At 39.6% G+C, this 14,699-nt stretch overlaps 1 protein-coding gene across 3 annotated transcripts in view; it reads left to right on the top strand.

Annotated features, from left to right (window-relative positions):
• Positions 1-14,699, top strand: part of LOC140480447 (dynein axonemal heavy chain 11-like) — a 445,469-nt gene that overhangs the window by 284,193 nt on the left and 146,577 nt on the right. For all 3 annotated transcript variants that reach the window (XM_072575322.1, XM_072575320.1, XM_072575321.1), the window contains 4 exons: positions 2,905-3,018; positions 3,874-4,017; positions 5,304-5,486; positions 13,150-13,251. In XM_072575322.1, the coding sequence (XP_072431423.1) occupies positions 2,905-3,018; positions 3,874-4,017; positions 5,304-5,486; positions 13,150-13,251 (543 nt within the window). The remainder of the gene's footprint in view (positions 1-2,904; positions 3,019-3,873; positions 4,018-5,303; positions 5,487-13,149; positions 13,252-14,699) is intronic.

Genomic DNA, 14,699 nt, shown 5'->3' with positions numbered 1-14,699 from the left:
AGTTCCCTGTGCTTTGATTTTCCACATTAAATTCCATCTCATGCTGAGGATCTTTCACGTCATTTTTTTTTCTCAGCTGTAGCTTTGACGGTTGCAATGGGAGGTCATGCAAAAGAGAATGCTCCAACTATCTCTTGGCAGGTCTACGTTGGGGAAGTATGTGAGATTGTAGCAGGTAGCCATTTGTTTCTTGGAAGCACCGTGGACTGCTTGATAACTGGTGTTACATTGAATATCTACAAGATTTCATGGATTTCTGTACAGGCTCATCAACCACATCAACAGATGATATCTCTTGTCTCCAAACATCTTCGTCACCCTTTTTGACTACTTGGTAGTGCTGGTCCCTGAAATTTGTGTTCTAACTATAATTTGTCACGTAGCAATCCTGTCTTACTGCTAAAATAATTGTTGTTGATTAAAAATTGTTTTAAAAGTAATTATGCAGGAAATGTAGCCAGAAAACATTTTTCTTCTCAACAGGTTTCGATTATGTATTTGCAAATGAACAAGGCATGGTGGCTCAGTGGTTAGCACTTCTGCCTCACAGTGCCAGGGACCCGGGTTCGATTCCAGCCTCGGGTGACTGTGCAAACTCCCCACAGACATTCTCCCCGTGTCTGCGTGGGTTTCCTCCGGGTGCTTCGGTTTCCTCTCACAGCCCAAAGATGTGCAGGTTAGGTGAATTGATCATGCTAAATCGCCTGTAGAGTTAGGTGCATTAGTTAGGGGGAATGGGTCTGGGTTGGTTACTCTGCGGAGGGTCGGTGTGGACTAGTTGGGCTGAAGGGCCTGTTTCCATACTGTAGGGAATCTAATCTAAAAAACATCCCTTTTAAATGCATAGGAATTGTTTATTCCCAATCTTCACCATATTGTAGTAGTAGATAAGTGCAGCATTAAATGATCACTGTACATAAAACCTAACCTTCCATTCAACTGACATTATGGGGCTGCAAGTTGCATGCATGCATTAGGCCACCATCAGTTGCAGACAGCAGAGACTCTGGACGCTGATGCTTTATTAGATAGGTGAAAATAGAACCAAAGAAAATACAGTTCCACTTGGCTGGGCAGTATTGTCCTCGATAGACTGTGTATCTCAAGAGGTGGGAATAAAATCCAAGGTTATTGGGGTCAAGGTGGCCTTTATATATGTTTAATCTGAGAGCAATACAGAGGAAAGTTACATGTGTTATGCTCCACTGGGGTAGTGCGCAGTAAATTGAGAAGCACTATTCCCAGAGTTGTACTAAATGTTAAACGTTTTTTTTAATGTTTACACAGCACCCCAATGCACCTCATTTTCAGATTGAAAATATGGACCACATTTGTGTAGTGGCACAGAACACTTATTACACATGTGCATGCACACACACCCCTGCCTATTATGGTGTCCCTCTCTAACACTGTAACAACAGCCTCATAGAGTCATACAGATTGGCAACAGACTGTTCATGTCAACTTATTCATGCCAAGAAAGTGTCCAACACTAAACTAGTCCCATTTGCCTGTGTTTGGCTCATCTCTCTCTCAACCTTTCCTATTCATGCATCTGTTTAAATGTTTTCTAAATGGTGTAACTTTACCAGCATCTACCGCTTCCTCTGACAGTTCATTCAACATATATGGAAAGGTTTCCCCTCAAGACCCATTTAAATCTATCTCTTCTCAGCTTAAAAATATGCCCCCTAATTTTGAACTTGCCTACCTTAGGGGAATGACTTTTGCTATTCATCTTATCTATGCTGCTCATGATTTTATAAACCACTATACAGTTAGATCCCTTGTGGGTGCAGCAGGATTCTTCAGTTTCTTCTCATGATGTTCAAGAAGCATGATTTGACAGATTGAAAGGCTACCAGCACAGGTCCTGCTGTCAGTTTGCATATTTTCAATTTCACCACCTATGAAGAAAATTACAGGAAGTGTGATGATCCCATGTGATATTACCAGACAAATCAATTACAGGTTGGAAACCTGGCTTGATAGATCGTGTTTTGTTTCAGTTTTCATGAGGTGATCTCTCACTGGTTTTGTTTTCACAATAAAACTGAAGTTTATTAAACACAGTAGAAGTATAATATCCCACTAATCACAGAACACTCCTTTACAAGTTCCGGACAAAACAATCTTTAAAACAGAACCCAAAAACACCCCTTTTACAGTACTCAAATAGTTTCCTAATACCCAATAGGCACAAGTTAAGTACAATTCTAACACCTAGATTGGAAACACAGATAGTTTCTTCCTGGAGATAGCACACACCAGACCTTAAACCTTAACCTTCAATAAATCTCTTCAGAATTTTACCCCAATATTTTCTGGTTTGGGATTAGTGATCCTTTGCTCTGAGATAGCCTATTTTCCTCGATTCTCCTCTTTTCAAGAGCACTGCTCTAAACAAACAATTCTATCCAAAGCTGACACAGAGCTGTCCAAAACAAAATTAAACAGAGAAAAAAAACTTGATCTGAGTGTTTCCCTTAGTTAAGAATAAGTCTACAATTTTCTACCAGAATTGTAAAAATGTAAAGGGAAATAAAAATCCAACAGTTCTGCAAAAGTAGAGCACTGAAACAGTCTTAGCAAAGGACAATGACTATAGAAATACTTAGAAATTAATAGTTAGCTTTAATCCAAAATCAATGTCAAAATCCAAAATTTAAGATGTGATTAAAATATAAAATCTCAAATGCTGCAGAGAAGTTGTGTCAAAGGAAAAGAAGCACCACAGCTTTAAGACTGACTTGGAAATGAAAATGAGATCTAATGGACAAAATATAACCTTAGTCTGAGTAAATAAAAAATGCACTCACAAACAAGAATTTGCCTTCCCTGGTGCTATCCCTCACAAAGACAATACTACTGAAGGAACATTAAATATACTATTCCTCTCTTTAGGTAGCAGCAATACAGACAGAAGTGGCTTTGAAGAAGAAAGAGTGTGAAGACAAACTTATCAAAGCTGAACCTGCTCTAGTGGCTGCAACTGCTGCGCTGAATACCCTAAATAAGGTATGGTCACATTTAGCAGCATTACATTAGCATATGATGCTCTTTCAACCCAAGGACATACATTCAATAAGTCTCAAATATTGTTGGATCTGTGTGGCCCTTTGCTTTCTTATTTCCATCACTGCTGCAATGTCTGGTTATTCAGTTTTTGAGCATTTAGGTGGAGTGTGTAGTTTGGTGTGAGGATCCTTTACCATGACGGTCAGAATAATTAGGACAAAATTTGGGGGACTGGTTCCACCACCTCTCCATCCTTTTGCTTCCTGCTGGAAAATTTGGTTTAAAATGGATTCAGCACGTGGCCTGTGTCACCAAGAATAGTAGAATGGCATTGTCAGAGGAGCATCCCTCCAAGTCTCATATCATCCCGACGGGGACAATAATCGATTTGTTCAAAACATTGGGTTTGATGAAGGATCAATGCACTCAAAACATTAACTCTGTTTCTTATTCAACAGATTCTGTGTTTCCCCAGCACACTCAGTTTTCGTTTCAGATTTTCAGCATCTGCATTACTTAATGTTTATAATAGATGTTATTCCTCCCCACCCCCCGAGGAATTGGAATCATGGAATTTCCTATCCAGCATCAGTGCAAGTGCCTCCACTATAAGAAATGCAGCAGTTCAGAACCAGGGTCATCTACCATTTTGTCAGAGCAATTAGAGATGAATAAATCTGGGCTTGCCAACTTCACTCATATCCTGAGGAAACTAGTAAAAAAAACATTAATATCTTTTGTGGGAAATTGAGATATTCATACACAGTAGTTTTTATGCTGTCACAGTGCAGTGTTGATCTCTTGTGGACTTAGATTGGTTGTAAAATGTGACTCTTTTTGCTGTTTCTGTTCTAGATGAATTTGACAGAGTTGAAAACCTTTCCCAATCCTCCTGTGGCAGTCACAAACGTTACTGCAGCTGTTATGGTGCTCTTAGCTCCCAAAGGCAAAATACCTAAAGACAGAAGTTGGAAGGCTTCTAAGGTCTTCATGGGAAAGGTGAAATATTTTGATGATGTAAACATTGTTGCTTGGTTGTAGTAATTTAGATTTGAAAGATTTGACAAGGGAAGGAAAGGATACAGTTAGCATATACATTTTATTTAGAAAACCGAAAAGAAGGAACTTCATCGATTTGATAGGAGATAATTGTTTAAAAGAGAAAACTTAGTCATATGATTTAAAAACAAAATTCAAACAGCGGGATCTTACTGTGTTTTTGGCGAAGTCTGAATTACATTGAGTTCCGTGGATTGATTCTTGTCCTAAGGCCAAGCAAGTTTTCTCTTTTCTTACCAAAATTGGCACATGAATTGAAGTTTGAGCCCACACAGTGAGTGTCCCATCTGATTTCTGTCCTACCTTACCACATGCCATTCCCTGGAGCAACTCCCCATGATTGACTGGCATCTCAGGTGCCAGTGTCATCTTTAAAAGCCTGTTGTGCACCTGGACCAGTTTTATCAGTCTGGAGCTGCCCTGCCTGATTTTTGTTTTGATTCTGAAATGTTTTATTGTAACGTATTGACTTCATCTGTACCTATATTGTATTCTCATCTTTGTTTCATGTCCTCTCCTGATTAATTACAGGTGAGAAATAATATACAACTTTTAATTGAGTATTAAAAAAAGACAAGCAAATAAATTAATCAGGTTTCATGTTAAAGTGAAAAATCTTGTGTTCATATTTCCATCATTGCTGCAGTGTTCGAACGAAGCCCAGTGCAAGCTGGAAGAACAGCATTTCAACTTTCTACCTGGGCACTTTACAGCCTTTAGGACTCAACATTGAATTCAACAACTTCAGAGCATGAACACTACCCTCTATTTTGATGACACCCTTCACCCACAGTTGCTTGTTTGCATTGATTTGCTCTCAACCAAACCAGATTATTTTCCCTATCATTGTTCCCCAATTTATGACCTTGGTCTCTCTCTTCCTACCATTAGTATTCCCTTTGTTTTTTCTCATTCTGGCTCCTCTCACCATGTGCTCTGCTTGCTCCTCCCCTTTTATCAAAAGCGTAAGAACCATCGTTTTTCAGCTGTCTTCATTTCTGAAGATATCAATGGGCTCTATTTCTCTCTCCTACAGGTGGTGCCAAACCTGCTGCATTTCTCCAGCCCTTTGCTTTTTTTTTAATTCAGCATTCCAACATCCACAGAATTTTGCATTTATTTATATTATAATACTTTGGATTTAAAATGAGTTGGTCAAGTAATTACCAGTTTGACACCTTTATCAATATTGTAATAACAGTTGAGTTCTATTCTATATCCACCAGGTTGATGACTTTCTTCAAACTCTAATAAATTACAATAAAGAACATATCCCCGAAAACTCACTGAAAGTAGTAAAAGAACAGTATCTACAGGATCCAGATTTTAATCCTGATCTGGTTCGCACAAAGTCATTTGCAGCATCAGGTCTCTGTGCATGGGTTATAAATATCATCAAATTCTATGAGGTGAGAGATAGTTTCTAACCATAGTTGCACTGCTTCAATATTGTAAAGCAAATATTAATTTAAATAATATCACACTTATTAATTTATTTTAAATTCTGTAATTATGAAAAGTGAGTATGCTTGATATGTGAAGTATTTAGATTTTTTTTCTTGAAACTATTAGTTAAAGTATTTAGATAGCCTGTGGTCACAGCAATTCTAAAAACAACTTAATGATGTTGTCCCACTGGCAAACTGTAAAATCTTGTTCTGTCGGGTGAATAAATTACAGATTTGTTCATCATAATTTTGCAAAGCTCTGTATTCAAAAAATGTGTTTTTGGAAAGTAAAATATGAAATCTTTGGTCATTCAGGAAGAGTGAGAAACCGGGTAACTACAAATCCGCCAGTTTAACATTAGTTGTGAGGTGGTTCATGGAATCTATCTTCAGATGTTAATTAATAGAAGGGATCAAATATGAATATGTGAAGGCTAAATAATGTTTGATTAATTGAGGCAAATCTTTGAGAGGAGGTCACTAGCAGATGGTTGAAAAGTGTGTTGCTGGAAAAGCACAGCAGGTCAGGCAGCATCCGAGGAGCAGGAGAATCAATGTTTCTGGCATAAGCTCTTCATCAGAATGAAGGGCTTATGCCCAAAGCATCGATTCTCCTGCTCCTCAAATGTTGCCTGACCTGCTGTGTTTTACCAGCATTCTGGATTAGTGGTGCTAGAAAGAAAAGAAAGTAAGCTTTATTCCTGATGAAGGGCTTTTGCCCGAAACGTCGATTTCGAAGCTCCTTGGATGCTGCCTGAACTGCTGTGCTCTTCCAGCACCACTAATCCAGAATCTGGTTTCCAGCATCTGCAGTCATTGTTTTTACCTCGTGTTTTACTAGCAACACACTTTTGGAATCTGATTTCCAGCATCTGCAGTCCTTACTTTCTTCTTGCAGATGGTTGGCAGGTGAACATCTGGGTATTGCCTTACTAAATTTGTAATAAAGTTTCTCAGCAGAGAATATACAAAGGTAAATTGAGTTAGTAATTCATAGGAGCATTGCTTATGAGAACCTTAATGATTGGTGGACTGTGACAAGTGGTATTTTCCAGATATGTATAGTAGGGCTTAAGCTCTGCGACAGATAAATGAATGACTTTTGTGAAAATTAGTGCTTTGATATTATACTAAATTTGGAAGCATTGTAGATGATGTAGTTAGGAGCAAGAACTTTATCAGTAACATAGTCCAAATGAGTAGCTAAAATTATGGCAAATGCATTAACTGGGGGAAAGTCACTCTCAATGAATTGGAGGAAAGCAAATTGGATTTCCTTTTCAGTTGGAATACTAAGAGCTTGAAGGAGCAAAGGAATTTGAGTGTTCATGTACAGTCAGTTTACTAATAGCTCATTCACAAGTACAAAAAATTATTAAAAATGCAATAGGATGTTGACTTTTATCTCGAGCATTGTAATACAAAAATGAAGAAGTAGTATTCCAGTTGTACAGAGCTTTAATCAGGTTCTGTTGTTATGAACCACACCCAACCCCCTCAACACATATGAAGAAGATAGTCTAGACCCCAATTTTTTCTTAAAGGTCAGTGTAAAATGTTGTGGTCTGAAAGCAATTCAATTGGTCAAACTACCAGGCTTGAAACAAAACACAGTTAATTCATACACTATAATTAAGGTACAGACAAAATAAGAGAATTGGCATAACCATAACTCTATCGAAATGCTTAACAAAATAATATGTATTTTAACTACTACTGATTAACTGTTCCAATATGGTGACATCCCATAAACACACTCTTGGCAAAGGCAAATTCAGTAAAATAGATTGTCTCTCATGTAAATCTAGCAGCAGGAAGAGAACCCCTGTATTTAGTCATGACAGAGAGAGGAATAAGAGATTCCACGTCCAGCTTCAAGATCCCAGCAACTGCAGAAAGCTAAAACTAAAACTCCTGGTTCTGTGAGAGTTCGACCTTACCCGCTTCTATTGTTCCAACATTTTTTTAAAAACCCACAGAATCCTGCCTTTTACCCTGTATTCTGCATTCAAGTTCAGCCTTCCAAAATGAATCACTTCACACTTTTCCAGGTTGAACACCATCTGACACTTATCAGCCCAGCTCTGCATCCTGTCAACATCTCATTGCAACCTACATCAGGCCTCCACACTGCACAACTCCATGAACCTTTGTGTCATCGGCAAACTTGCTAACCTACCCTTCTACTTTCTCATCCAAGTCATGTATAAAAATCGCAAAGTGGAGAGGTCCCAGGACCAATCCCTGTGGAACACCATTAGTCACCAAGGTCCAGGATGAATATTTTCCATCAACCACCACCCTATGTCTTCTATGGGGCAGCCAATTCTGTATCCTGATAGGCAGGCTTCCCTGTATCCAGTGCCTCCTTACTTTCTGAGTAAGCCTACCATGCCTTGCTAAAATTCATGTCCACCACATCCACTGCTCTATCTTCATCAACGTGTTTTGTCGCATCCTCAAAGAATTCAATAAGGCTTGTGAGGCATGACCTGCCCTTCACAAAGCTATGCTGACTATCTGTAATCAAACTTTGGCTTTCCAAGTAATCATAAATCCTGTCTCTCACAATCCTCTCCAGTACTTTGCCCACCATTGACAAAAGACTAACTGGTCTGTAATTCCCAGGATTATGCCTGATCCCTTTCTTGAACAAGGGAATAACATTTGCCACCCTCCAATCAACTGGCACTACTCCAGATCATTGCCAAAGGTGCAGCAATCTCTTCCCTTGCTTCCTGTCGTAACCTAGGGTAATCCCTTCTGGCCCAGGGGATTTATCTATCCTTATGTTTTTCAAAATTTTCAGCACATCCTCCTTCCTAACATCAACCTGTTCTTCATATCAGTCTGATTCATGCTGTCCTCAGAAACGTCAAAATCCCTCTCAGAAGTGAACACTGAAACAAAGTATTCATTAATGACCTCCTCCAACTCAAAAGATTATGTTGATTGTATGTTTTCCCAGTTGAAACGACATCAGGATTTGTTGTATATTCTTTCAGCCAGAATTAGCAGTCGGACATGAACAATATAGGCAGCTACATCTCCTACGGCACTCAGCAAGGTGAAGCTTTAATAGTTGTTGCAATTGCATACCATATGCCTTCTTGACCACTCTGTCCACCAGTGCAGCCACCTGAATGTACCTGAAGGTGGCTGACCTGAACTCCCAGATCTCTCTGCTCATCAATTTTTCCCAAGGCTTCTGTTACAGTATAGTTCACTCTAGAATTAGACTTCACAAAATGCATCACCTCACATTTGCTCAGATTGAACTCAGCCACTTCTATGCCCAACTCTCCCGTCTATCAATATTCTCCTGTGATTTTTGACAATCCACTATGCTTTCTGTTACTCCCACCAAACTTTGGGTCATCTGCAAACTTACTGATCAGGCCACCAATGCCCTCTTCCAGATCATTAATGTATATCACAAACAACAGTGGCCCCAGCACTGATCCCTGTGGAACACCACTGGACACCTTTCTCCTTTTTGAGAAACTCCCTTCAACTACTACTCTCTGTCTCCTGTTGCTGAACCTGTTCTTTATTCACCTAGCTAGAACACCCTGCACACCATGTGTCTTAACTTTCTCTGTTCGTTTACCATGAGGAACCTTATTAAAGCCTTACTAAAGTCCATGTATATGACATCTACAGCCCTTCCTTCATGTATCAACTTGGTCACTTCCTCAAAGAACTCTATTTAGTTGGTAAGGCATGATCTCCACCGCACAAAACCATGTTGCCTGTCGTGGATAAGCCCATTCTCTTCCCAAACATAAATAGATCCTATCCCTCAGTACCTTCTCCAGCAACCTTCCCACCACTGACATCAAGCTCACTGGTCTGTAGTTACCTGGAATATCCCTACTAACCATTGTGAACAGGGGGACAACATTAGCAACTCTCCATCCTCCGGCACTTCACTTGTGTTTAAGGATGCTACAAAGATATCTGTCAGGGCCCCAGCTATTTCTTCTCTCTCGCTTCCCTCAGCAACCTGGGATAGATCCCATCCGGTCATGGGGATTTGTCCACCTTAATATTCTTTAACCTGCCCAACACATCCTCTCTCCTTATGTCAACGTGATCCAGAGTAAACAGACTTATATCTCTAATCTCAACATTCATCATGACCCCTCTCCTCAGTGAACACTGATGCAAAGTAATCATTGAGAATCTGACTCATTTTCTCAGGTTCGACACACAATCCTCCTTCCTTATCCTTTAGTGGACCAACCCTTTCTCTAGTTTCCCTCTTGCTTCTTATATTTGAACAAAAGGCCTTGGTATTCTCCTTAATTCTGCTCGCTAAAGTTATTTCATGACCCCTTTTAGCCCACTTGATTCCTCGTTTAAGGTTGGTCCCACTCTCCCAATATTCCTCCAAAGCCTGTTCTATTCTTAGCTGCCTGGACCTTAAGTATGCTTTCCTTCTCCTCTTGGCTAGTCATACAAATTCTCCTGTCATCCACGGTTCATGAATCTTGCCTTTCCTAACCCTTGTTTTCAAAGGGAAGTGCCTATCCTGCACTATCTTTAACCTATCTTTGAAAGCCTCCCACATATAGAGTCAGAGATGTACAGCATGGAAATAGACCCTTCGGTCCAACCCGTCCATGCCGACCACATATCCCAAACCAATCTAGTCCCACCTGCCAGCACCCGGCCCATATTCCTCCAAACCCTTTCTATTCATATACCCATCCAAAGGTCTCTTAAATGTTGCAATTGTACCAGCCTCCACCACATCCTCTGGCAGCTCATTCCATACGCGTACCACCCTCTGCGTGAAAAAGTTGCCCCTTAGGTCTCTTTTATATCTTTCCCCTCTCACCCTAAGCCAATACCCTCTAGTTCTGGACTCCCCGACCCCAGGGAAAAGATTTTGTCTATTTATCCTATTCATGCCCTTCATAATTTTGTAAACCTCTATAAGGTCACCCCTTAGCCTCCGACGCTGCAGGGTAAACAGCCCCAGCCTGTTCAGCCTCTCCCTGTAGCTCAGATCCTCCAACCCTAACATCCTTGTAAATCTTTTCTGAACACTTTCAAGCTTCACAACATCTTTCGATAGGAAGGAGACCAGAATTGCACGCAATATTCCAACCAACATCCTGTACAGCCACAACATGACCTCCCAACTCCTGTACTCAATACTTTGACCAATAAAGGACTTCCCTTCAAATAGCTGCCCCAATCCACATTTCCCAGCTCCTGCCGAATTTTGATATAATTGGCCTTGGCCAAGTTTATAACTCTTCCCTGAGAACCACTCTGATCCTTGTCTAAGAGTATTCTAAAACTTACAGATTGGTGGTCACTATTCCCAAAGAAATCCCCCACTTTGATTTCTACCACCTGGCCTGGATCATTCCCCAACACCAGTCCAATATGGCCCCTTCCCTAGTTAGACTATGGACATATACTGCTCTAGAAAACTTTCCTGGATGCTTCTTACAAATTCTGCCCTATCCAGACTTCTGACGCTAAGTGTATCCCAATCAATGTTAGTAAAATTAAAATCTCCCTGAATTCTGCTTTCAGGACCTCATCTCGTTTTTTACTTATATCATTGGTGCTTATATGCACCTCAACAACTGCCTGTTCACCCTCCTCCTTTCAGAATACTCTGCAGCCAATCGGTGACATCCCTGACCTGAACACCTGGGAGGCAACATTTGGGAGTGTCATGTTCAGCCACAGAACTGCTTATCTACTCACCTTATAATAGAATCCCCTATGACTATGGTCCTACAAGTCTTTTACCTGCCCTTCTGAACAGCAGAACCTGCCACAGTGCCATGATCCTGGCAATTGCTGCCCTCCCCTGGTGAGCCATCTCCCCCAACAGTATCCAAAAGGGTACACCTGTTTTGGAGGGAGATGATTGCAGGGGTCGCCTGCACTGCCTTCCTACTCTTTTTCTGCCTTTTGGTCACCCATTCACTGTCTCCCTCAGCAATTCTAATCTGCGGTGTGACCAACAGTTTAAATCAAGAACATGCTCATCAGAGATGAGCTTCTGTAGGTTGGCCACGTCATCCACATGAAGGATTTTGCACACCAAAGGCAATAAGCTGCAGCTAGCTGAGCATAAAAGCCTACACCAAAGGACATCCCATTCCCCAATGCAATAACCTCTGAAAGCTACTGTCAAAGCCTGCAAGCCTTTAAAAGAAGTGTTAAAAACAAACTGGACAGATTGAATAGAAAAATGTGCACCACATTGTAATTTCAACATTTGAGGAAACCTGAATAAAGTCCCCACAGAACAAACAAGTACACCACAAAACCAGTGCCTTCAACCACCACTCCAACAGTGACTTCATGAATTGTGTTTGCAACCAGATTTACAAATGAAAGTTTAACTTAAAATCAGATGTGAGGCTCTACGAACCGCGATGGTGAATAAAGTTATCTTTCAAAACAACAGAGATTTTTAAAAATCTCAATATTTTTCCTTGCTCACAGCTGGTTGCTCGATTTTCCTCGTCATGCTGCCTTACTTCTCCCATGTCATTATTCCCTTAATAATAATATTTAATCTCAACTTGTTCTTTGTAGCTTTTATTTGCCCTGCTCGTCTTGTTTACTAATTTGACTTACTCATCCTTTTCTTATTTATCTGTTTTGTCAATTCATTAGCTTGTTTCTTGTTTAGGTATAGCTTTTAGAATAACTCCTGTCCTCCTCACAACTCGTGTCGATGTCCTGTAAAGTGGGATTAATTCTCTAAATGACAAAGCACCTTCACCCAGCTTGTTATTGAACTGCTTTATTCAGGCCTTTCTGTTGCTATGCTGTTGCCTCCCATGCGGACTGTGATGATTTGCTGCTTTCCTTTCCTTTCTGTGCTTTATTCATCTTTCCGAAATGTATTTTTCTATAACCATTCTATTTATTTATCCTTTTATTTTTTGTATATTAAGGTTTCACTGATGCTGATGTTTTTGCAAAGTGCATTTGACCCATTTGATGATTGTCTGTGATTATCCAGCTCATGCAGCTAATTGTGGGGGGTGGGGGGTGGGGGGAGAAAATAAATCTATGCTATGGTCTTTCATTAGTTTGTCAATTCTCAGAATAACTTAGTGGATCAGTGCACACTCATAACTGCTTCTGCATCCAGACTGCTAAATTTCTTTGTGAGATGTTTTACTAGACCTAATAACAGACGTGTCAGTTTGACACACAGTACAATCATGTCACCATCTGATAATCTCAGGCGAGTTTAGTCAGAACCAAAGTGTCAGTCAGGTGTTTATCTTTGCCTTAAACGCAGTTGTATGTCAATCGATGCGCAATCTGATTAGTTTCCTATTATTTTTATATCCAGTGTTTCCACCTGAGGTCCCATTGTTTCCAACTCACGAGGAAATATCCTCATAAATTGGACATTTTTTAGACTGAAGTGGAACTTTACAATTTGCTTTCTTGTTACCCAAAGCCATAAAGTATAAAATAAATAAACCCACAGTGCAATTACTCAAGAGTCCCCCATTACCAGTTAAGAGCTGACGAGAATTTTTTTTTAAAAGCACTATTCAAAAATTACTCATGTTCTTAAAAAAAAGTTTTGAAGAAGTTATTAATTGCATTTTCTTGTCACTGCTAGGTGTACTGTGATGTGGACCCAAAACGCCAGGCTCTAACCCAAGCAAATGCTGAGTTAGCCACAGCTACTGAAAAGTTGGAAGCAATCAGGAAGAAACTTTCAGTAAGTACTTCAGAGCAACAAGCTTAGTCTTTTAAGTAAATATTGAACAACAATATGCCTGAAATCCACTAAAACTTGAGATAGCTGCTTCAAATGAGGGAAAGGTCACTGTCTAAAGCTCTTCAGCCATAGTGCACTCAGATGCACTGGAAACTAAAAATTTCCGACTGTGTACATTTGATAGTTAATGACAATAGCAAATATTAATTGTAGTTGTAGTGAGTAACATACAATTGTGAAAGGAACCGAATTGCTTTGCACTTTACATGATCAAGGTGAAAGTGCAAAATGCATATTGAAAAATATTTGTTTTTAAAAGTATATTTTTGTGAAGATAAACAAAATTTGATCAATCAAACCTATTCCTTCCATAGACAGTATCCAGTTTACATTATTATATTTTGAAATTCATTCAGGTTCATGAGGTAAAAGCTTGAAAAAAAGAAAGTTATTCCTTGTCCTGAGACAGAGGAGAATAGGGAAATAAGGAATTGGGAATGAAAATAGGAGCTAAAAGTAGAATAAGACTAATTTGAAAATACCAGTAGAAGTAAAAGCCATCTTAAAGGTACAAAACAAGTTTACATTAAATCTTTCATTAAAACCTTGACTTAGTTCAAAATCTTCAAAGAAGTAATGGAGGAAAATTTAGAGAAAGAAATGACAGCATCAGGTGAATTATTTTTCCTCAAGATGGGACCTTGAGACCTTTTTGCTGCTACCACACAGGATATCTTAAGACTTGAGGATGTCTGGCCATTGTTTTAAACAGATTGAAAATCGTATGGTTTTTGCACGCAGTTTCCCAAAAGGTGTTGCCAGAAGGCAAGCATGCAGCTGGAAAATATATTTGCATGTTGTTAGATGATAGCAACAGAAATGATTTTGCATGTTACATAAAACTTGAGTTGAGAGGTATAGTGCTGTCTGGAAATCAAGACTTTTGATCACTTTTAATATGAACAGATGTTGGCAAAAGAAAATAATGGATGAGTAATACTGATGGACAGTGATTCTGAATCTACAGTTCGAAATACTGATGAAACAGTGAGCATGTCTGTTGATTATCTAAGGAATGCATCTATAGGTATAATTATGATACATCTTCACAGTGTGTAGTCTCCACAGATAATCACAGCTTTTCAATTTTACCATTAAAGCCTTGGTGACTAAATTAGGTCAGGTACTGCTGAGTCATAGATGTTTTCCTCTTTATGTAACTGGAGTGTCTAATTAACAGAAAGTAATTTTGACTTTTGGCATTGATTCTCTTCTTTCTGTAAGGGAGCGAGATCTGCACCCACTACTTGTGTTTGCTTCTGACTTCAGCTCCTGAGCTCAGGGTCTTTGACAGAGTAAAAATACTGGAATACCTTACAACAGCAATGACAAATGAAGGGGTTGGGGTGGGGTAGGGAGCGGAAACAGTTAAAAGATGGTTTTAGTGT

Source organism: Chiloscyllium punctatum, chromosome 8, assembly GCF_047496795.1.
Source record: "Chiloscyllium punctatum isolate Juve2018m chromosome 8, sChiPun1.3, whole genome shotgun sequence".
Taxonomy (NCBI): domain Eukaryota; kingdom Metazoa; phylum Chordata; class Chondrichthyes; order Orectolobiformes; family Hemiscylliidae; genus Chiloscyllium; species Chiloscyllium punctatum.
Note: the sequence above shows the minus strand (reverse complement) of the source record. Positions and strands in the feature narration are given on the sequence as shown.